The sequence below is a fragment of the Thamnophis elegans genome, chromosome 3 (assembly GCF_009769535.1).
Source record: "Thamnophis elegans isolate rThaEle1 chromosome 3, rThaEle1.pri, whole genome shotgun sequence".
NCBI classification, from domain to species: Eukaryota; Metazoa; Chordata; class Lepidosauria; order Squamata; family Colubridae; genus Thamnophis; species Thamnophis elegans.
Window position 1 is genome coordinate 59673601 of NC_045543.1, and position 23335 is coordinate 59696935.

At 40.9% G+C, this 23335-nt stretch overlaps 1 protein-coding gene across 1 annotated transcript in view; it reads right to left on the bottom strand.

Moving 5' to 3' along the window:
* The window catches only part of SVEP1 (sushi, von Willebrand factor type A, EGF and pentraxin domain containing 1), a 144823-nt gene that overhangs the window by 101791 nt on the left and 19697 nt on the right, over positions 1-23335 (bottom strand). The window contains exon 4 of the mRNA XM_032213166.1: positions 1292-1450. Within this exon, the coding sequence (XP_032069057.1) occupies positions 1292-1450 (159 nt within the window). The remainder of the gene's footprint in view (positions 1-1291; positions 1451-23335) is intronic.

Genomic DNA, 23335 nt, shown 5'->3' on the forward strand with positions numbered 1-23335 from the left:
TGTTTGATTGCATTTGAGGACCTAATGGCTACTTGCAATGTGTGATCCAGGTGTGCCTTCCATGTCCCTAGCGAGTGGAAAACCACATCAAGGTATCTAAATGTTTTAACCTGTTCCAAACTATATCCTTCTATTTGCCAGGAATATTGGCGTGATCTTTTAGCAAAAACTAAAATTTTTGATTTATCGAAGTTAAGGACCAGCTTGTTTTGCCTGCAATAGCCGAGTGTTGCCCTAATTGCTCTCTTCAGTCCTATAGGGGTTTGTGAAATGATAGCGGCGTCATCAGCATATAAGAGAATTGGCACTTTGCGTTGTGCTAGGTTAGGAGGATGGAAATCCGGGTTCTGTAAAAGGTCAATCAGGGGATTAATATAGAAATTGAAGAGGGAGGGGGACAGGATGCAACCCTGCCGTACCCCTTTTTGTACTCTTACTGAGCCGGTTAAACTCCCTTGGGGATTGCACCTCACTTTCAGGGTGGAATTGGCATACAATTTTTGTATGAGGAAGAGGAGGCGTTTATCGATAGTGGTGCATTTTAACTTCTCCCAGAGGGTGATCCTGGATATTGAATCGAAGGCCTGTTTAAAATCCAAGGCCACAAAAAGAGAGGATTTTTTTTTATGTGTGTATTTTTGTACTAAATGGTGGCGTACCAAGATATGATCCACAGTCGATCTTCCTTCTCTAAAACCGGCTTGTTCGTCTTTGATTATCCCCCCTGAAATTAGCCAATCTTGAAGTTTATAATTTAAGTGTTTGGCATACAGTTTACTAATAACGCTTAGAAGACTAATGGGTCTGTAGTTGCCTGGGTCATTTCTATTCCCTTTTTTATAAATTGGTATGATAATTGCTACTCCCCAATCTCTAGGCATATGGCCTGTATTGTCTATAAATGAAAGAAAACTGCCTAAAATAATTTTTGTCTACTCCTTCTATACAATGGATAGCCATGTGCATTGGAAACCATGAGCATCTGCAAAGGACAAGAGAGATGCAAATTGGCAATACAATACATTTGAGAAAATCCTCCTATAAATGATGTGATGTACATCCATGGACCAGATATCCAGAAGCAAGGGGGCATCCCTGTGATAACATTATCACATACATATCATTATTGTGTTACTGTGGTTTGTCACATGCATTTCAGACACGAAGTTAAATATAACTTTATAGATTTCATGGAAATACATACTGATTTCCCGGTGGACAAATTCAAGCAGGAAATGTTGCTCATGATGTTAAATTTTTAACTGAGTTGTTTCTTTAAGAAGTAGCTTACCTTCACACGATTTACCTCTAGGACGATACCCTTCCTTGCATATACAGTCCTCCATAGAAGTACTTCCTGGTGAAGAAGTGTGATTCTCATCAGGACATGAGGTGCAGGTGCTTATCCCACCTGGTGATCCTTCAGGCTTGTAAGTTCCAGATGGACAGGCTATAAAGCAAAATATATATAATAGAGGCAAGCCAGGATTAGGCTAGTAAAACACACAGCTATGCAATATCTGTAGTTTTACTCCCTGATTTCCAAAACTGATGACAGAGGAGGCCCTATATACTTTATTCACAGCTTGCATCAATGTGTAGCTGAGGTGGTATTCAGTCAGTTCTCTCCGGTTCAGGTGAACCGGTAGCAGAGGCTGTGGGAGGCCAAGGTAATGCACAACCTTCTGTTCATGTGCAGAGGGCACTGGTGGGTTGCCAATTTTTTACTACCGGTTCAGGCGCGCTCACAACACTTCTGCACATGCACAGAAGCGCCCGGGCGGGTAGGCGGAGCCTCCCGCCGCTACTACCAGTTTGCCCGATCTGGCCCGAACCGGGAGCAACCCGCCTCTGGGAGAAGGTGGCACGTGCGCTCCCATTTGCGAACCGGTAGGGATGGTAAGTGCTACATCATGATACCTTTGTATCAGAATAAAGTCAGTCATTCTTTGGGAAAACCAACAGTAATATGTAGGTAGGAAGTTTGTATTATACAAACTCTTTTGGGCTTTGGGGTTTTATGTCTCAAATTAATAAATTATATTTATTTCATCTTGTTCATCTGGTCCCAATGTATTACATTTTAAATCTTCCTCACCTTCATTTTTAAAAACAATTTCAGTGTGAAGGGAAAATCAATATGAGGAGAACGTATTTAAGAGCTACATATTAAAAATGCTTCTATTTAGGGAACTCAATTAGAAGTGGGAAATAATCAGTATACATATGTCATTTTCCTCCCCATCAAGTGCTAATAGCTGGTCACATTAAAGACTTTTGGCTCTCCTTTGCTTTGCAGAGCCTATTATGTGTTCTATTATACTATATCACTCTTGTGCAAAGTGAAGTTGCTACATCAAAAATGTCACTAGATTTTCACTACCAGCTGGTCTTCTGGTGGAGAGGTTCAAAGGAAAAAAAATTATTTAATTGCTAGGAGCAATCAGAAAATTTGCACACATGTGGACACGCACACACACACACATAATCAGTGGAAAAATTCATTAAACTCTAAAATTAAGGTTGAAACAAGAAAATAAAAATTTTAAATAATGAAACATTAAAATTTCCCAATAAGTGAAGATCAGCTTATTTTATCATCTGCTTTGGAATAGTTTCTTTTATTTAAAATGAATAAAAAAGCTTAAAAATTGAATTTGAAAAAATAACCAATGACTATAATAAAGTTGATAAAGTATAGTTAGGAAATGATGAGCAGTTTTTAATAAACTATACTTGCTTGTTATTGTATTAATTGGACAAAGCAAATTTCCTATTTTGATTCAATGTTTCTGTTCCCCATTATTACAAAGTGTTTTGTAATAATAAACCTCAAAGTTGGGTTTTTAAAAAAAGAATGCTTCATTTTTATAAAGGGATGACAAAAGTAAAGGTAAAGGTTTCCCTTGTCCAGTCATGTCAAACTCTAGGTGGTGGTGCTCATCTCCATTTCTTTGCTGAGGACGCCAGCAAGGTCTGAAGACATTTCAGTGGTCATAAGGCCAGCATGACTAAATGCCAAATGCATAAAATGCTGCTACCTTCCCACTGAAGTGATACCTATTTATCTACTCGCATTTGTATGCTTTTAAATTGCTAGGTGGGCAGGAGCTGGGGCACATAATGGGAGCTCCCCAGTGGTGGGTTTCAATTTATTTTACTAACGGTTCGCTCATGCGCGTGCACTCACACATCGCTTCAGCGCATGCGCAGAAGCATCCAGGCAGGTGGGTGGAGCCTCCCACCGCCACCACTACCAGTTCGCCAGATCCAGGGCAAACCGGCAGAAATCCACTTCTGGAGCTCCCCCCATGTCATGGCACTCAGGTCTTTCTAGCTGACAAGGTCAGCGTCTTTAACTGCTGAGCCATCATGCTGGCGCCATTAATAGCAATAGCACTTAGACTTATATACTGCTTTACACAGTGCTTTACAGCCCAAAGTGCTTTACAGAGTCAGAATATTGCCCCCAACAATCTGGGTCTTCATTTTACCGACCTCAGAAGGATGGAAGAGATTGAGTCAACCTTGAACCAGTGAGAATCAAACTGCTGAACTGCTGGCAGCCAGCAATCAGAAGAAGTAGCCTGCAGTACTGCATTCTAATCACTGTGCCACCATGGCTCTTAAGGGGATGATAATAAAGCAAAACATGATTTCATTATCAAAGTTTGTTAGATGATTTTCCCAATTTCTTCATAAACATTTGACCAAAATTTAGGACCAACTAAGTATTGCTACCAAACATGGTAACTCAGGCAGTTATCCAAGAGTTCTCTTCCAGGGATTTATGAAGAAACTGATGTTTTCAATGTTAGATTGTGTGCTGCACTTGCACAAAATGGAAACTGTTGTTTTGCAAACCTATACAAATTATGGCCTGTTTGCATTAAGGTAGATTTACCCAAGTCAATGCTTTTGTTATCCAGATTCTTGCAGCATATACCAACCTGTTTACAATCCCTTTAATATTATTTATAAAAAAAGATTTAATTCAATTTTAGCAGAATGTAAATTAGGATTATCTTCATGGGCTTAGATTTAAAAATAAATTTTACATTAGAATGCCAATATGACTTATATACAATAAGCTTAATATAAAATGCCAGAATTGATTTCAAATGAATCAATCCAAAATTGAATATTATCAGTTTCTGGAGTGATCACATTAGCAAAAACATATGCTATCGTGGACACTTTATTACATTGATACCTATTTTACAATACAGTAGCTACAGTTTGATCAATCCCTATGTCTTTTTCTTACAAAATTTCATCCTATTTTACTCTTTCAATCTATATAGTGATTTTTAAAGGTTTTTTAATGTTCGGTGAAAATTCAGCAAAGATAGTTATCACTACATAGTATTATCTTTGCCCCCCAGCTAGTGTAGTGTCCCAACCAGGAACGCGCAGTCACTAGAGGCAAGGGAGGCGGGGCTTCACCAGTCTCCTCAGGGAAAGGAAAGAATTTTAAATAATTTTTTAAAAATAATTAAAGCCAGGGTAGTTGCTACCAGATTTCAATTCACAGTGGCTTGGTGTCTGCTCTCAGTATTAACTAGGAGGAGGCCAGAGAACTCGGGGCCTCCTTTGCATAAGGAATGTTTCGCCTTTTAAAAGTTAAGAAATAGTTAAAAAGCAAAAAAATTCCATATGCAAAGGAGGCACTGATTCTCCCGCCTCCTGATCGGGTAGCAGCGAATCATGCCTTATGAGCACGCTTACGTTGAGCATGCTTACGTTGGGCGGACAAGAGGAGAGTTGAGAGAGTTTCCACAGCTGGAAAAGGTATGTGGATCGGACAGAGGGAGGGGGGGGATTCAAATTTATTGTAATTAAATATGTAATTTTTTTATTGTGGAGTGTATGTGTGTGTGTGTGTGTGTTTCTTTCTTCACAGCGGTCCGGTGGGGTCAGAGGAGGCGGGGGGGGCGAGGCGGAGGAGCGCGGAGGCGGCAGGGACGTTCTCGCCGCTGTGTCCCAACAGGCCAGGCGCCTCGCGTTTATGTCTGCCATAAACGCGAGACGCCTGGTCTGTTGGACACAGTGGTGGCGGGGGGAGGAATGGGCTGAGTGGGCGGGGAGGACGAGCGGGGAAGACGAGGAGGAGAAGAGCGGTGAGTCCAGGCAGGGAGCAGGTCGGGCGGGGGGTGGGTGGGCTGGCTGGTTGCAGGCCGGGGCAGCAGGATTGTTTGTCGGAGGAGGCAGGGGGGCAAGGCGGTGGAGCACGACGGCGGCGAGAAGCATCTCAGATGGAGACGGGACACCCGGAAGGCAAGCCGGCATTTACCCCCCCCCGCCTGACCTGCTCCCTGCCTGGACTCACCACTCTTCTCCTCCTCCTCCCCGCTCGGTGCTGGGCTGGCTGCAGGATTGTTTGTCAGAGGAGGCGGGGGGGGGCAAGGCGGTGGAGTGTGACGGCGGCGAGAAGCAACACCCCCGCCGCTGTGTCCGACAGGCGTCTCACATTTATGTCCGCCATAAACGCGAGACGCCTGTCGGACACAGCGGCGGGGACGTTGCTTCTCGCCGCTACTGCGGTCTTGCCTCACCAACGGTAATCCTCACCGCACATCACTGGTCCCAACCATGCCAACTATTGAGATATTCACAAATCTTATAATCTAAGTTGGAGGTATGTTCCCCAAATGATTGGCGTTTTAGCTTTCACTCCTGTTAAGAGTTAAGAAGTTTCAGAAACAGGTCTGCCATATGTTGAATAATCACACGTTCCTTGGATTCAGCATTAGCAATAAACGAAAGAGCAAAATCGTTTGGTAGCATAATGACTTCAATTCAATTGTAAATTACCAAATGTAAGAGTGGGTTTATGCCCTATAATTCCTTTGCTTTGAAGTGCACTGATTTTTTAAAATAGTGTGAGTCTGTATAAAGAAAACTGACTTTAATTTTTCCAATAGTCTTTCTAAAATTAGATAACATACTCTTGAGGGAAAAATTTTTTAACAGTGCTAACTAGCTAGCACTTCCATGTATTCATTCATAATGCAAATTGAGACCATTGAAAATTTGTTGTTGCTGTTAGTTGCAAAGCTGTGTCCAACCCATTGCAACCGCATGGACAATGTTCCTCCAGGCCTTCCTGTCCTCTACCATCCCCTGGAGTCCATTTAAGCTCATGCCAACTGCTTCAGTGACTCCATCCAACTATCTCATTCTCTGCCGTCCCCTTCTTCTTTTGCCCTCAATTGTTCCCAGCATTAGGCTCTTCTCCAGTGAGTCCTTCCTTCTTATTTGGTGGCCAAAGTATTTGAGTTTCATCTTCAGAATCTGGCCTTCTAAAGAGCAGTCAGGGTTGATCTCCTCTAGGACTGACCGGTTTGATCGCCTTGCAGTCCAAGGGATTCGCAGGAATCTTCTCCAGCATTATAATTCAAAGGCCTTAATTCTTTGGCGGGAGCCCCAACCCCCAGGCCATGGACTAGTACATGGCCTGTTAGGAACCCCCAGTTTGTGGAAAAAATTGTCTTCCATGAAACTGGTCCCTGATGTCAAAAAGATTGGGGACCGCTGATTTAAAAGACCAGCAAAATGAAGAGTTCCAAGTATGATGGCTTAACTTTCCTGCTCTCCAGGGACTGGAGGAAAGTATCCCTGGATACATCTCTCCTGAGTATTTCTTTCTTTTCTTTTCCTCTACCATCTGGATAGAAAGCTCATAGATGCAATTTCCTTGAACTTTACTTGCCCTTTTGGATCACCCTCTATTTACAGTAGTTTTAATATGATTATTTCTGTGAATGTATGATGTATTAAATATCATTCATTATAGTGAATGAACTGGAAGGTTCCAACTAGGATTACTTCAGATTTCCCTATGGAAATGTTCATACTGTCTATGCGTAAAGAATACTATTTTAGAATTTTGATCTTTATATACATATTTTCTCAATCACATTAATATTTAATATGAATTTGTAAAGTACTATAGATTATAAAATAATACTGATAAGTTCATATAAAGACAGTGAAAAATATATCATAAAATGTGACAAAAAGGCTTATTTCTGTGGCCTGGAAGCATATTCCCCAAGCTTAATTAAATCTGTGACAGCTGTGATGGCTAAGAAAATAAACATTAAATTTTAAATGGCACATGTCTACAAACATTTGTAAGTCTATGTCTCTATAGATTGGAAATATTGTTTCAAAGCAACATATACACTTGTTGAAAAGTTTATTTATGAAATCAACAGAAGTTACTGAAGTTTTGATCAATGTGATTGCCATGAAGGGCACTGCGTATTCATGCAATGATGGCCATGGCAGCATGAATAGATATTTAAAAATCTCAGGTGTGGCATGAAACCTCAAAAAACAGCCCCCCCCCCCAATGTAGAAAAACATCAAAACAATAATATTTCAGATTCTTCAAAGGAATTTAGTAGAATAAAGGGACAATAGTATAAGATTCTGTATGGACTATGAAGGAACAATTCAAAAAAGGTTAATTTAACAGAAAATCACAGCTATCCAATTCAAGCTGTTGGTTCTTAGCTTTAAAGCCCTTCAATGACATGAATTCAGATTATCTGAGGAACCATTTTACCCCAATGGGATTGGGCCGCCTCAACTGCACAGGCAGAAAGAGCATGCAGTGGACCCCACCAGTCAAGGAATTATAATTGGTGGGCCCAGAAAAGGAGACTTTTCTGATATGGAGCCCACCCTCTGGAACATCGGACACCCCACGGTAAAATTTTGAACTTCTGAAAGGACCTGCTTTGCCATTTGGCCTGGGACCCCAATGGGGTGTGTCATTCTGGGGAATGGACTAAGGGTAAGATCCCACCTTCTCCCCATTGCATCTTATCCCTTCCTCCCCATTTTTGTCAATTATCAAGAAAGCTATTTGTTGGCGCAGAAGAGTAAATATCACAGCACTTGTTGCATAATTCATAATGCATTTCTTAAGCTGCTAATTCAATTTTATTTTAATCAGAGCTGTAATTTCCTAATCAAGTGCATAGTCTCCTTCAAAGGTTTTAAAATATATCTGTTTTCAGTTAGCAGGACTCATAAAAGTATTGCTTTTCAATTCATTTAATGTTATAAATACATCATTTTTCCAGAGTATTGTTATGCCCTTTGGGACAAAACTGAAGCTAAAGATATCTAAGTTAATGATAAAAAATAGATTTTTCCTAATGATTATGAATGGCCCAAAGTCGACACTGAAACTATACCAACATTTCTAATTCTAGACATGATTTAAATAATGGCTGTATGTCAGAAGAGCCAAAATAATGATTAAACTATTGATAAGGAAAAATAAACTTAAAGTTTGGCTTTAAGAGGTTTTCGGTTTATTTTAGATGGTATATTATATATGAAAAACTGTTACTGACCTTATAAGCATACTAGGCAAAATGCGCTACAACACATAAAAAAATCTACAGAGAAAATATCTACAGACCCCTCACATCCTGGACATAAACTCTTTCAAATTCTCCCCTCAGGACATCACTATAGGGCATTGCATGCCAAAACAATTAGACATAAAGAGGTTTTTTTCCCCATGCTATCATTCTGCTAAACACCTAACTCCCACAACACTGTCTTATGCCTAAACATATTTACCCATAATGTATAGCTATAGTATTATTAATACCCTCATTTTTCTTTACCACCCCCTTATTGGTATCATTCTTATGATTATTATTATCCTGTTGCTTTGCATGTACACTGCAGAACTTCTGCACAAATTCCTTGTGTGTCTAATCATGCCTGGTCAATAAAGAATATTTTATGCTATGCAACAGCATAGAATATATATTCTATGCAACAGCACAATGTCCTGTGATTGACCTGAATCTTTCACTTAACACAAGGAAAAGGGCTGCTTTGACAAACTAACTTCTCTATTTAATCTCACAAGCTGTCAGATAACAAACTTTCCATTTTAACACCAGTTAGATAATTATTTCCCACCTTTTTCTTAACTAGACACCTAATAACTGTTAGATACCTAACGATATAGGTAATCCTCACTAATATGCAACCTTCCCTTTCTAATGCTTAAATAAGCAATGAGGAGGGAAGGTTGAAGGGTTCTAAAACTTACCCAATGAAAACAATTGTTTTTGTAAATTGATACCATCGAATTCTTTCCTTGCTGCTACCCAGGTTCACTGTGGCTGACTGGGATATATCCGTGACATTATAAGAACTGGGACTTCATTAATTAATTTATATTCATTATAGTTGTCCTGGCCTTTTCTCCTGTGAATACCTTCTTCAGTATCCAGTCTGAAAGTCTTAAAGCCAGCATCACACAAACTTGAGGCATGAATGTGACCAAACACAGTAATGCACTTCATTTTAGTGGTATTATCTTGACTTACAACACCTAAGTTCAATAGCAGGAGTCAATATCCATGAGTCCCTCTTATGATGACAGGAGCATTCTGAAGATAGCTACTTGGGATTGACAGGAATTAATGGCAAAAACACATGTATTAACAAATGCAAAAAAGCAAGCAAAATATTTCAGCTATGCAGCATAACTGTGAAACTAAGTGAAGGGGGAAGGATAGAGGTACTGCAGTCTGAATGAAAGTGATTGATCTTGTCAAGTACTATTGATGAATAAATGGAAGAAATTGATGTTAGTTTAGTAATGAAAACGGGATGAAAAGTATGATGTAGCAACATATAAATGTATGGAAGAGTCTCATGTACTTTGCTAAGAATGCCGATAAAACCAGAATTCATAGGCTGGTAATACCAGTAATTGCATGTTATATTACAATAAATGGGGATAATGGAGAGATTTTTATGAAAAAATGTACATTATAAATAAATACTAGTTGACATGAAACACAACAAGATGGAAACATGGTGCAAGATTAAAGAAGTGATTGGACCACTGGGAAAGTAAAGAACCAAGTAAAGAATGATGATTTTGTTTGTAAATGTGATTTAAGCATAGGTTTATTCGTTATTCATGGTGAAGGAATATATTTAAGACTAAAAGGGGGAAGACTGAGAAAGCCTTTTACAAGTTTAAAAATTCCTGAAAGAGAGATATGAATTTAAAGAAGAAAAATGTATGAAATGATATGCGTATTGAAAGCAAACATACTGTAGTTTGTTAAATAAAGTATGCCTTCAATTTCTGTTACTTATTTTTTCTCATGATTTCTCTGTGTTCGATGTATTACTTATCTTGATTTAAAGAGAAAACAAATGAAATAAGCAGCTTGTAGAAACAAGTAGGATTTGTGACCAGATTTTAATTCACCAAAGAAAACAAGCACGCTTCCTTAGTTAACATTAAGATTTCAGTCATTTTCACACTTTATACATAAAATATACTGCACAATAGAACAGACTTCTGAATGAAAGCTCAAAGCAATGACGGATTAAGGCTCACTGGTGCCCTTAGCACTGACAAATCTTGGTGTCCCCCTCCTTTGTACATACTGCACAAATCTTCATTGGTTTATTTTTTCTTCTTCTCAATTTTGTGGTGCCCTCTTGGGCCTGGTGCCCTAAATATGTACTTAGTCTGATTAATGGTTAATACACCACTGACTCAAAGGATTGAATAATTATCACATTTTACTCAGAAAGAAATTCTGCTGATTGAGATCAGACAAAAAATCTCTACAATACTGTTTAGAATAAATTATAAATGTGAGAATATTTGAGATAATCCAATGCAGAAACAAATTAAGCTGGTATATATTAAAGTACTTCATGGGCATATGTAACTTAAATACAAGTGCTCACATTTAACTTATGTGTAGATTTTCCATTATCAAATTCATATGATAATTAAAGGATTAAATGTATTTGTGAAAAATCACTAAATGAGTCATGTAAACTTTGTTAATTACTTCAGCTTGCATCATTTTGTTCTTTGGCATTCTTATTCCATTCCCAAATACCTGTGAATTTTAACTCTGCAAACTGAAATCCTTTTATTGCTTTACTGAATATTGTGGAGGTTAAGTCTCACAAGGTCAGCAAAAAAAGAAAACAGCAAATCTGATCATTATAAAAATAAAGGACAGATGGAGACAAGAGCAGCTCATTCAAAACAGGGACAAAGTACAGTAATCTTTTACACAAAGGGATACGAACATTGCTTCTATATAGTTTGCTTTAAATATTCCTTAGCTGAAATTTATGGATTGCTTAAGTGGTTCATTCCTGCTTGTAGATGTGCAGTTAATTTGGTATGCTGATTTGAGTTACTACTTAAATCTAGGTGGCAAAAAATTGTTTACAAACAGATAGTTCTCATCTTATGGTGCAATTGAGATCGGAATTTATGTTGCTAAGTAATACAGTTGTAAAGCTTGACATCACATGACCACAGTGCTTGGTGATGGCAATCCTGCAGGCCTGGTTGCAGTTGTAACCCCAGAACCACACAGGCTATTACCGTAAGTGGATGAGGCAGGACACCCAGACAAGCAAGTTCGCAGGCACACATGTGCTACTTAGAAGTGCCACAAGCAGGTATTAGAGTGTGGACAGGTGTGCTGGTACTGTGGCGGGTGCAATGGTGGGCTGCTGCCTGGTCAGACTGGTTCGGATGAACCGGTAGTTGTGATCACTGGCTGCGCCTGCCACCAGCCCCTGAGCTATCCTTTCCATATATAACTAACATTTTAGCTCATTCCTCCCACCCACGCTGCCCAGTTGAGTTCCATGCCGTGCCTGCTGTACTCACCTGAGCTGCCTGAGTAAATTAGCTGCTTGTTTGAAGCTGTGTTTCTGCCCCAAAGAGGTGCGTGCGAGCAAAGTGAGCATCAGCGTGTGTGCACTCACAACCAGAGAACCAATTGTTAATATAAGTGCAGTTCACCTCTGGGCGGGTGGCATGGACAGGTGCTACAAAGTACATGTGGTTGCTGCAAGCAGGCACTATGAAGTACAACCAGAAACACAAGCGGTGGGGGAATAGAGATGCCATGGGCAAGTGCTATGGAGCGTGGGTGAGCAGAAAAGTGGCAGAAACAGGAGTGAATTCTGTTTTCTTCCCAGCTTCCCCACAGTGGTGGGTTCCGGATCCAGTTGCAACCGGTAGGGTTGCAACAGGGCCCGGTGTCCTCCACATGAACGAGCCCAGCGCGCGTGCACACATGCGTCTTACCAAGTGTCTTACATGCGTCTTACCAAGCGACGTCTCCGTGATACTCCAACTACTCGGCGGAGTGTCGCACAGGTGCTGTATGCGCCATTTGATTTGATTTGAATTTGATTTGTTTATTTATAGGCCGCCCTTTTCCCTGAGGGGACTCAGGGCGGCTTACAATCAAAAAAGGGAAGGGGAGTGTAGGACAATACCAAAAAGAGATGTGCACAAAGTAAATTAGACAGTAAAACTCAACATTCACTCAGCATTTGGGAGGGGCGAAAATAAGATTATCCCCAGGCCTGACGGGCTAGCCAGTTCTTGAGGGCTGTGCGGAAGGCCTGGACGGTGGTGAGGGTACGAATCTCCACGGGGAGATTGTTCCATAGTGTCGGAGCCGCAACAGAGAAGGCTCTCCTCCGAGTAGTCGCCAGTCGGCACTGACTGGCGGATGGGATACGGAGGAGGCCAACTCTATGCGATCTGATGGGACGCAGGGAGGTAATTGGCAGAAGGCGGTCTCTCAAATAGCCAGATCCACTACCATGGAGCGCTTTATAAGTGGTGAGTAAGACCTTGAAGTGCACCCGGAGACCAACAGGTAGCCAGTGCAGCTCACGGAGGATCGGTGTTATGTGGGCGAACCGTGGTGCGCCCACGATCACTCGCGCGGCCGCATTCTGGACTAGCTGAAGTCTTCGGATGCTCTTCAAGGGCAGCCCCATGTAGAGCACATTACAGTATTCCAGCCTAGAGATCACAAGGGCTCGAGTGACTGTTGTGAGGGCCTCCCGATTCAGGTAGGGCCGCAACTGGCGCACCAGGCGAACCTGGGCAAATGCCCCCCTGGTCACAGCTGAGAGATGGTGGTCAAAAGTTAGCTGTGAATCCAGGAGGACTCCCAAGTTGCGGGCCCTTTCTGAGGGGTATAAATTTTGCCCCCCCAGCCTGAGTGATGGTATGTTGGTCAAATTTTTGGGAGGGAAACACAACAGCCACTCGGTCTTGTCTGGGTTGAGTATCAGCTTGTTTGCTCTCATCCAGTCTTTAACGGCTTCCAGTCCCCGGTTCATCACGTCCACCGCTTCATTGAGTTGGCACGGGGCGGACAGATACAACTGTGTATCGTCCGCATATTGGTGGTATTTTATCCCGTGCCTTCGGATGATCTCGCCCAGCGGTTTCATGTAAATGTTAAATAGTAGGGGGGATAGGACCGACCCCTGCGGCACCCCATAGGTTAGGGGCCTCAGGGACGATCTCTGCCCCCCCACTAACACCGACTGCGACCTGTCCGAGAGATAGGAGGAGAACCACTGCAAGACAGTGCCGCCCACCCCTATCTCCCGCAGTCGTCGCAGAAGGATACCATGGTCGATGGTATCGAAAGCCGCTGAGAGGTCCAGGAGAACTAGGATGGAAGCATGGCCTCCATCCCTAGCTCTCCAGAGATCATCAGTCAATGCGACCAAAGCGGTTTCTGTGCTGTAACCGGGTCTGAAGCCAGACTGGAAGGGGTCAAGATAGTTAGCTTCCTCCAAGGTACGCTGAAGCTGGAGAGCCACCACCTTCTCAACAACCTTCCCTACAAAGGGGAGGTTGGAGACTGGACGATAGTTATTAAGAACAGCTGGATCCAGAGACGGCTTCTTCAGGAGGGGTCTTACCACCGCTGTCTTGAGCGCGGTGGGAAAGTACCCCTCCCGAAGAGAAGCGGTAACAACCGCCTGGATCCAGCCTCGTGTCACCTCACTGCTGTTGGCAACCAGCCAGGAGGGACACGGGTCCAGTATGCAGGTGGAGGCACTCACAGCTCGCATAGCCTTGTCCACATCCCCAGAGGCAACTTCCTGAAACTCAACCCAGAGATGGTTTGCCAAGTTTTCTCCTTGTGTCTCGGCTGGATCTAGTGGGGTGTAGTCCAGGTCCGCTCGAAACCGGGCAACTTTGTCCGCCAAGAACTGGACATACTCCTCAGCCTTACCCTGTAAGGAGTCCCCCGTCTCCCTCCTATTTAGGGGGGAGCGGGTTATCCTAAACAGGGCGGCTGGGCGGGACTCGGCGGACGCTACCAAGGAGGCAATGTATGTTCTTTTTGTTGTTCTTAAAGTCCGAATATACTCCTTGGTGCATGCTGTTAAAAGTGCCCGTTTCGACTCGGACCTATCGGACCTCCACGAGTGCTCTAGGCGTCTCCTCCGGCGCTTTACCTCCCGGAGTTCCTCAGTGAACCAAGGAGGCCTCCGGGGGCCGCTGACCTGGAGGGGCCGTAGCGGCGCAATCCGGTCTAGAGACTCCGAAGCTGCCGAGTGCCAGGCAGCGACGAGGGTCTCCGCCGAACTGTGGGCGAGGGTATCAGGAATAACCCCAAGCTCCGTCTGGAACCTAACAGGATCCATCAGTCGCTTGGGGCGGAACCAGCTGGTCGGTTCCTCCTCCCTACGGTGGGGGTTTGGCCTCCGGAAGTCTAGCCTCAGTAGGTAGTGGTCTGACCACGACAGGGGTATGATCTCATTACCCCTCAGACCAAGATCGTAACTCCACTGCTCCGAGAGGAATACGAGGTCAAGCGTGTGACCCGCTGAGTGAGTTGGGCCTCGAATTACTTGAGTCAAGCCCATGGCTGTCATGGAAGCCATGAACTCCTGCGCTCCATCAGAGTGTTCACCGAGCGAAGGCAAGTTAAAGTCCCCCAGGACTATAAGTCTAGGGAACTCAACCGCTAGCTCGGCTACTGACTCGAGGAGCGAGGGGAGGGCTGCTGCAACGTAGTTGGGAGGCAGGTACGTAAGCAGCAAACCCACTTGACCCTTGAGGTCCAGCTTCACTAGCAGGGACTCACACCCGACAAGCTCCGGAGCAGGGATCCTACGAGGTACTAAAGACTCCCGGACTACAATAGCCACACCACCACCCCTTCCCTGGGCTCTCGGCTGGTGTAGCACCTGAAATCCGGCTGGGCACATCTCAACGAGGGGGACTCCTCCCTCAGGGCCCAGCCATGTCTCAGTAATACATGCCAGGTCTGCGCCCTCATCTGTTATCAAGTCCCGGATGAGGGGGGCCTTATGAACAACAGACCTGGCATTTAGCGACAGCAGCCTGAGACCAGGGTCCTGAACACCCGCGCCATCTGACCTTGGAGTGGGACTCCCAGGGCCGGAAGGAGGGATCTCTATAACACAGCGAGCCCTCCTTCCCCGATGATGGCCTGCCCTAAAGTCCCCGCCATATCTGCCTCTCCCTGTTATGACCGCAATGCTCCGACCCTCTCCCGTGGATATAGCCCCCCCAACCACCCCGATGGCCATGTGTGGAAGCGCCGAAGAGTTTAAAGACAGGTAAGGAACGTCCCTCCGGAGCATCATACTGGAACATACCTGGTGCTCCGGGGAGGCTCTGTTACGCCCGTACCCACCATTGCTTCCCCATTTGTGAGATGATGGCAGGGAATGTTGGAAATGATGGTAAAATGACTGCAGCTTACTGAAATGTTATAATCACAAGCCGGATATCAAGTAATCAAAGCCACATGAGAATTAGTAAGTACAACCCTCCTTGTTTGCTGTTGACCCTTATTTAGCTCTAAGCAGGTGCCCACAATTAGTTGAGAAGATTTCTGTACATAGGCTATTAGCAATACATTTAATTGAACCTTCATGTCTTGATCTGGTTTTTCGCACCTTACAGTGTATTTAAAAGAAAATCCTTAACAATTTCCCCTTCTTCTTGAAGAAGGTGCACTCAGCTAGGAGAAAGAGGGGAAGGAGGAGGAGCATAGAGGAGGAAGGATACTAGTCTTTTCTTCCATCGGTGGTGTCTTAAAATTAAAAATGAAGTAATAGAAGTTGGCAATTTTTACAGCATGTAGAGTAGGGCTGTCAAACTCATGGCCCGCAAGCCAGATGCATCACATGCTGCCCACGCCTCGTTTAGCGAAGGGGAAAAAAGTCATGATATGTCACCTGATGATGCCGGGGCAACCTGAGTTTGACACCCCTGATGTAGAGATTCAAGAAGTTGGGAATGTTTAGCTCTGGTTAAAGAACACTAAGGAAATGTTGTCAAAGAAGAAACCTGCTTTCTCTTGCTCTAGAGTGCAGGACATGTAATAATGAATTCAAGTTACAGAAAGGGAAGTTTTGATAACATTTTAGAAAGAACTTCCTAATAATGTAAATCAGTTCAACAAAGAGGAGGCAATCTATCAGTCACTGTGATATGTTAAGGGGCATCTACGTTTATGAAGGATGCTTCAGGTTTGGATTTCTGCAAGAGTTAGACTTGGTTATTAAAATGGCCCCTTCTGTATTCAATGTTCTTGCTCAGAGACATTCTGTGTTAGGGGAGAAGAGCTATAATTTTTGCTCCATATTCCTTTAAAAGACAACAATACAATTTACTAGCATTGTCCTGTACCAGGTATAGGGGAAAAAATAATTCCACATGTAAAACTGAGGTTCTTCTGGTATCCTGCTCAAAAATAAAACTTTATTACAGTTCAGTTGTAATGGAAAAATATAATTATATCAAACCCAGGTGCAGTTATAGTTTGTCCAGAGAGTCTCTAATGTATGTCACTGACACCTGTAGTTGGCAATAAACCATAGTAATCTTAGACGCAATTGTGTAAAACTGATGGGCTATGCTTCCACTTTTAATTTTGTGGGGGGAAAAGTTTTATCAGACGTTTGGAAAACTTTTATCTAAATCTTACAGTTTTCATAAAAGCTGGATAAATTTCACTTACACCAAGAAAATGTCAAAGTGAGAGTTTTAGCAGGCATATTGCTTAATTTTTATCCAAGCTATTCATAATAAATCAAAGAAAGGGGAAAGATCAAAGCAGAGTACTATTAGAATATAATCAAGGGTTTAATTTGTTGTTTAAGACTAAGCCAGTACTTAATTATACAATACAGCCTATGATTAAGAGCAGGAGTCAAACGTATTGGGTTATCTGGATTGTTAAAAAGGAAGACCTATTCTTAAATAAGCTTCCATTTAGTCACTGAGTTGTAACATAAATGCTGAACTACATCCTAAGCACACATAAATGCATTGACCTCAAGGAATCATAGCACAATTTGTTAAAAATTTGGCTCCTCCTGAGCTGTACAGCTACAAACCATCCATTTGCTTTAAGATTGTCATATAAACCAAATATTCTCCTGGTTAAAAAAAAAAGTTAGAGATGGAACCTATGAACAAAACCAATTATATTTTATATAATTTTGATCATTTACTTCTTTGCAGAAAAAACATAACTTCATGGTACAGTAATCTTAAATAAAAATCAACGCTCTACAGTCCAAATGGAAGAAGCCAACCAAAGCATTTGCAGCAGAGGTGGTATTCAGCAGGTTCTGACCAGTTCTGGAGAACCAGTAGCAGAAATTTTGAGTAGTTTGGAGAACCAGTAAATACCACCTCTGACTGGCCCCGCCCCATCTATTCTCTGCCTCCCAGCTGATCAGAAGGGAATGGGGATTTTACAGTATCCTTCTCCTGGAGTGGGGAAGGAATGGAGATTTTACAATATCCTTCCCCTGCCACACTCACCAAGTCAGGCCCACCAACCCACGCCCACAGAACCGGTAGGAAAAAAAAAATGAATCTCACCACTAATTTGCAGATGTTAGCGCTGTCTCAACCATACCACTGGAATTTGCCTATGTATTATACTAGTTGTATTTTAACTGATGGGAGTCAGGCCCCTTCCATAAATCTTTGCTTCCTATTTTGTAAATTGTGAATGTGCAAGAATACAACATAGAAAAAGCAGAAGTTCAATAAAACTTAGGTATTTATTTCCACATCCCGAATTTGCTATTTTATTCTAATCATCTTCATTCCATTCTGCTATATGAAGATAATAATTCAAAACAACTGAATTACTGATTTACATCTTTAAACAAAGGTCAAGAGAAATAATTCTTTTGTAATCTGTAAAACACTGATTACATTCAACCATATAAATTCCTTTTCTATTCTCACCTGCTACCTGCTAAGTATTTTGACAAAACAGCTGTAACAAGGCTCATATGTACATCCTGAAGTATAGTTACTCAAAGTGAGAGGGTATCCATTACAGATGTTTCCTCCAGCATGCATGCATGCATATTCTCTGGAGCCTTTTGGTCTACTGTACATAGATTGCAATTTAACCCAATATAAAATATCCAGTAGCTAAAAATATACCAGCGTATGCTGTCAGTTACTAGAGTCCATATGCTGAAAGGCAAAAGGGAGAAAGTGTTCTTAACAAATAAAGTCTGCCTTGAATTCAGACTCAACTCTTGATAACATTGTAGTCAATGCCCACATAGGATTTTTTTGGCAAAAGAATGGAGAAAGTATTTTTAAATTTTTATTTTTGACTTCCCAAGCCACCCTACAGTCCTGATATTGCTAGGTGATTTCTGATTCAAATTTTAACTAAACCTGATTCTTCTAATTTAGTTTTTGAGTTCAGCCAAGATCAACTGGGTGCTCCACCTAGCTGGATAGAACTTCTGTTAGGAGCAGATAAAATATACCTAAGCATTGGTTAAAGAAACATTCACATTCCAAACACTAAAATTCTAGGTCTAGATTTGGAAGGACAATTATTTTATTCCCAGTATTGAATTGAGTTGAATATTTTATTTGGCCAAGTGTGATTAGACACACAAGAAATTTGTTCTGGTATATAAGCTCTCAGTGTACATGTAAAGCAACAGAATAATAATAAAAATAATGCCACCAATAAAAGAGGATATAAGGAAGATAATAAGGATAAATAATAGTAGAGTCACACTACATGGCTAATGTATACATAGATATTAAGGTAACGCTGTGAGAATGGTAGGATATTTGTATACCATAACTACATTACACCAGCAGAACATTAATTTTTTTTTAGTGAAAGATACATGGACATGTTACCCAAACTACACTCCAAACAATTATCAAGATTGTTAACAACGTTTGCTTATGTAGACTGAAAATGATGGTTTGGGAATGCCAGCTTTCCAATGATGATTGTGAGCAATTTGAAACAACACAAAAAACGTTGCTCAATTTTCTGATGAACAATTTTTCAAAAACTGTGTTTTCTCTCTCCTGCCAAAAATAGCCACTTTAGCCTAATCCTGATTTAGTTGGTTGGTTCTTTTTTACAGTAGCTCATGGGAATTGCCAGCATTATCTTAACTCTATTTGCATATAAGAAATCAGATCATGTAGCTTGAAGAGAAACACTACTGGCTTTATGGAACTTACCATAAGGAGGAATATGAGTGTTTTACTTGCCCTGCCTACAGTAAAAGATTTAAAATATAAAACTGATATAAATGGGAAACAAAAATATAAAATAGTAGCAACACATTACTGAAAAAGAAACTAATGCTGTTCTGAACAAAATGTATAACCCCAACTTGGATGGGCATTCAACCTTATACTAGTTCTTCTAGTAAGGTTTTCTTAAAAAGCCAGGTTTTAACATGTCTCTTAAAAATACAACAGGATCAAGAATAGTTTTATGCAATGAGCTAATCCAAAGAACTGGAGCTACAACACAGAGAGTCCATTGCTTGGACTCTGTAGATAAAAATCCTTAAACATACATATTTATATTTATTAAATGCTATTTAGCAGCCAGTTGGCTATTGGTAACTGCATTTGGATAACTGAAGTCCAAAATAAAATATCAAATTATTTACTTTTAAGTCTTGTTTTACAAACAGAAGCATTCTAAAAACTTTTCTTAAAACTTCAGCTCCTTTAATTTTGCTGTCTGGGAATGATGGGGGTTGTAATCAGGCACATCTGGAAAGCAGTAGGCTAATTTACTACATTAAGTCACTCTTGAAAAAAAGAAAAGAGAGAAAAACTATTTCTAGGCAGTTGAATGATTACACTCTTTGGATAAGATACAGAAATATTATTTGATACGTCTTGCCATATTACAACAAAAGGCAGTTATAAAAGTCATCAAAAGTTCAAGCAAAGACAATTATTGGTTTCCATCCAGTAACGTGGGCTCATCCATCAGATTTTTAAGAAGTATTATTTTAACAGTTGTAAAGATTCAAAACACTGCTAAAAAGCTGGCATCAAGCCAGCCTGTATATGTAAGAAATTATGCAGATGTATGTTTTCTGAAAATAATATGTAAAGTGATAAAATGCTTGTTTTTCATTTCCTATCAGTGATCTTTGCATACTTATGACAAACTTTATCAACAAAATTTGTGTTCACCATAAAATATTTATTATTGTGCAGCCTAAACAATGATTTAGGCCTCCAGTGTACATACACCACACAGCCAAACTGCAATGCATCTGGCATACTTGCAGTATTTATTACAAAATATTTCTCCAACCCCTCTAACTGAAAGCACTAGTAGTACACTCAATATAAGAGTAGGCAACAATGGCCCCTTTATGACCTGAGGACTTCAACTCCCAGAATTCCCAAGCAGCATGGGGCTGACGTTGCCCACTCCTGCTCTATATTACTGAAAAGCAAACTTAACTGTGAGTAATTTCAGTGTTGCCCCACCTCATCTTTGGATTTCCCCGCACAAAAACATATTATTAAAGGATGTTACCACCCTGTGGATGTGCAGTGATGGAAAGGATCAGTTAGTGATGGAGTCAGAATTTTAATTGGAGAGGATGAGGGCAAAATCTTATTAATGTTTCAAAATCATGCTATATTAACAGGTGCAGGCTAGCTGGGATAAGATTAACATACTTTTTCAACAATGGTGATGACCGTGATTACAGAGACTTGTGATAGATGTTAGGAGACTATTATATAATAAGCATTTCAGAAAAAGCCATGTATTTTTATGTGGAGGCCCTGAGGCAGTTGCTTTTAATAAAGATCTTCAATTAAGATTAGTGGATTTATATTCTAGAGCAGGGGTGGAGAACGATGGCCCTTTTATGACTTGTGGACATGCTGGCTCAGGAATTCTGGGAGTTGAAGTCCACAAATCATGAAGGGACCATCGTTCCCCACCTCTATACTAGAGAAAGAGTGAGCTTCTCTCAGATGCAAATTGCCATAAATGAATTAGGAAAAGAACTATAAGAAATTCATGAAACTGAACAATTGTTATCAGCATCATGCTACTCATGGAGACCTTCAATTGGATGTTATGGGCTACATTATGAAAGTTGATTGATGAACATTCTAATAACTGGATTTGATGCAGAATTTTCTCCTTTTAGTACTGGTATACTAAAGAGAAATCTAGGGCGAATTAGAATTGATATTGTATGAGCCAGTCAGAATTGAACTCCTGGCTGTGGGCAGAGTTAACCAGGAGTACTGCATTCTAACCACACTGTGCCAGCACAACTGTTACAGCTGTTACTGCTGGCACCGTTATGATTCCTAGAGACACTGCTAACTTTAGGTGTACCTTAAGCCCATTATGAATTAGTTGGGTTCAGATGCAATGAACCATTACTTTCTTGCTAAGGGTCAATTCTCACTAAGGTAATCAAGTTGAATGTTGCAGCAGGAGTAGGAAGAGTAGGAATAAGAAGAGTATTTTTTTGACTTTGTTCTTCTGGACTTCAAGGATTAGCTTCAGACCAATCTCCAGGACATCTGCTAACTGATTAAGAAAACCTTTAGGAGATACAAGGTAACTTGAAGGAGGTAAGGATCCAAGAGATTTAATAAGGTCTGAGGGATTCTTAAAACTGGATGCTTTGGCTAGAACAACCAGATATACTTTCTGATTTTTAAAGAAAACATTGTGTTTTTTCTCCTGATAACTGGGAAGATCATATCTGTTAACTTTACTAAAGTATGTTATAAAGCAATGGGACATCCTTATAATAGGTAGGTTAAATCAGGTTTGCTTTCTGGGTTAAAACCAGGTTCTTATTTAAATGGGCAAAGTAGTGTTTTTCCTCAGAAACCCAAAGTAGATGCCACTGACCACTCCACAACCATTTCATGTGATTAGTTTGGCATTGTCTACACATTATTAGAATTCTGTACCTGACTAGAGAGTATCCAGGTACAAAATGAACTTGGTGAAGCGAACAGAAAAACATTAGCCAATGTTTGATCAATATTTTGTACTGCTCTGTATTGATCCTTCAATTATATAAGACCTTTACCATGGCAACAGATGGATCTGATTACGAGGTAAAGAATGTCTTAGAGTAGAGGATGCCCACACTTATCTAATCAGCAAGAGGTGAATAATAAAGAAACTGAAGAAAAAAGGATTTCCTCACCTGCACTTCAGTTTATACTAGCTCACAGGTTTAAAATCTATGTTGTTCCATGGGTGGGTGCTGGTTTTTTTTCCTATATTGTGTTTTTATTGTTTATAAGCCACCTATAGTTGCTGTGAGCTAGTAGGCAGCTATTTACTTTTTAAAAAATAAATAAAATCTGTTTAGGGTGAATAGGGGACCTTGCTAATGGTCTAAAGCTACAACCGTTTCAGTGTTTCCTCTGAGGTACAATCTGTATTATATGGGAGATTTTCTATATTTAGCAACTTTTAATGTATACACTTGATTTTAGCTGATAGGGTCTAGGGAATTTTTAGTTTGTTTCTATTTGCAAAAACATCTTGATTTTAGTTATATTTTGAGCAGTGGTGGGTTGCTACCAGCATTACTACCAGTTCGCTGAGAGCGCACCAGACGCGTGCTGCACGTCTTTGCGCAATTAAATAAAAATTACTCAGAAAAAAAGGAAAACAGCTGAGAAGCGGCATTTTAATCTGCCTCCCCGGATCACCTGGGCTTCAGAAGCTGAAATAAAGGTAGGTATAACCCAGGGGCGGGTGGGCAGGGCCATTTTCAAAGGAACATAGAACCGGTTCGCTCTTTGTTTGAAGGCAGCACTACCAGTTCGGTAGAACCGGTCAGAACCGGTAGGAATCCACCTCTGATTTTGAGATTAGATTATCCAGTTTAATGTAGTATGAGATTTTTGGCGGATTGCTTTTGGCTTTGTTTTTGTTGGAGTTTTATTTTTGGTAGTTAAGTTTCTTGTGTTATCAGATAAAGTAAAGCATAACATTTCAATACATAAAAAGAGAAAGTAAAATGTCTAAAAGTTATGAAAGGATATAGAAGACTTTCCCTTTCTGCCAAAGAGTGCAAAATTTAGAGCAGCTGCTAGAATATATTAAAAAAGCTGCTAACATTTCAAAAAAAGAGACTTCACCCAAATATTTCTTAAAAATAAACTGTCGTT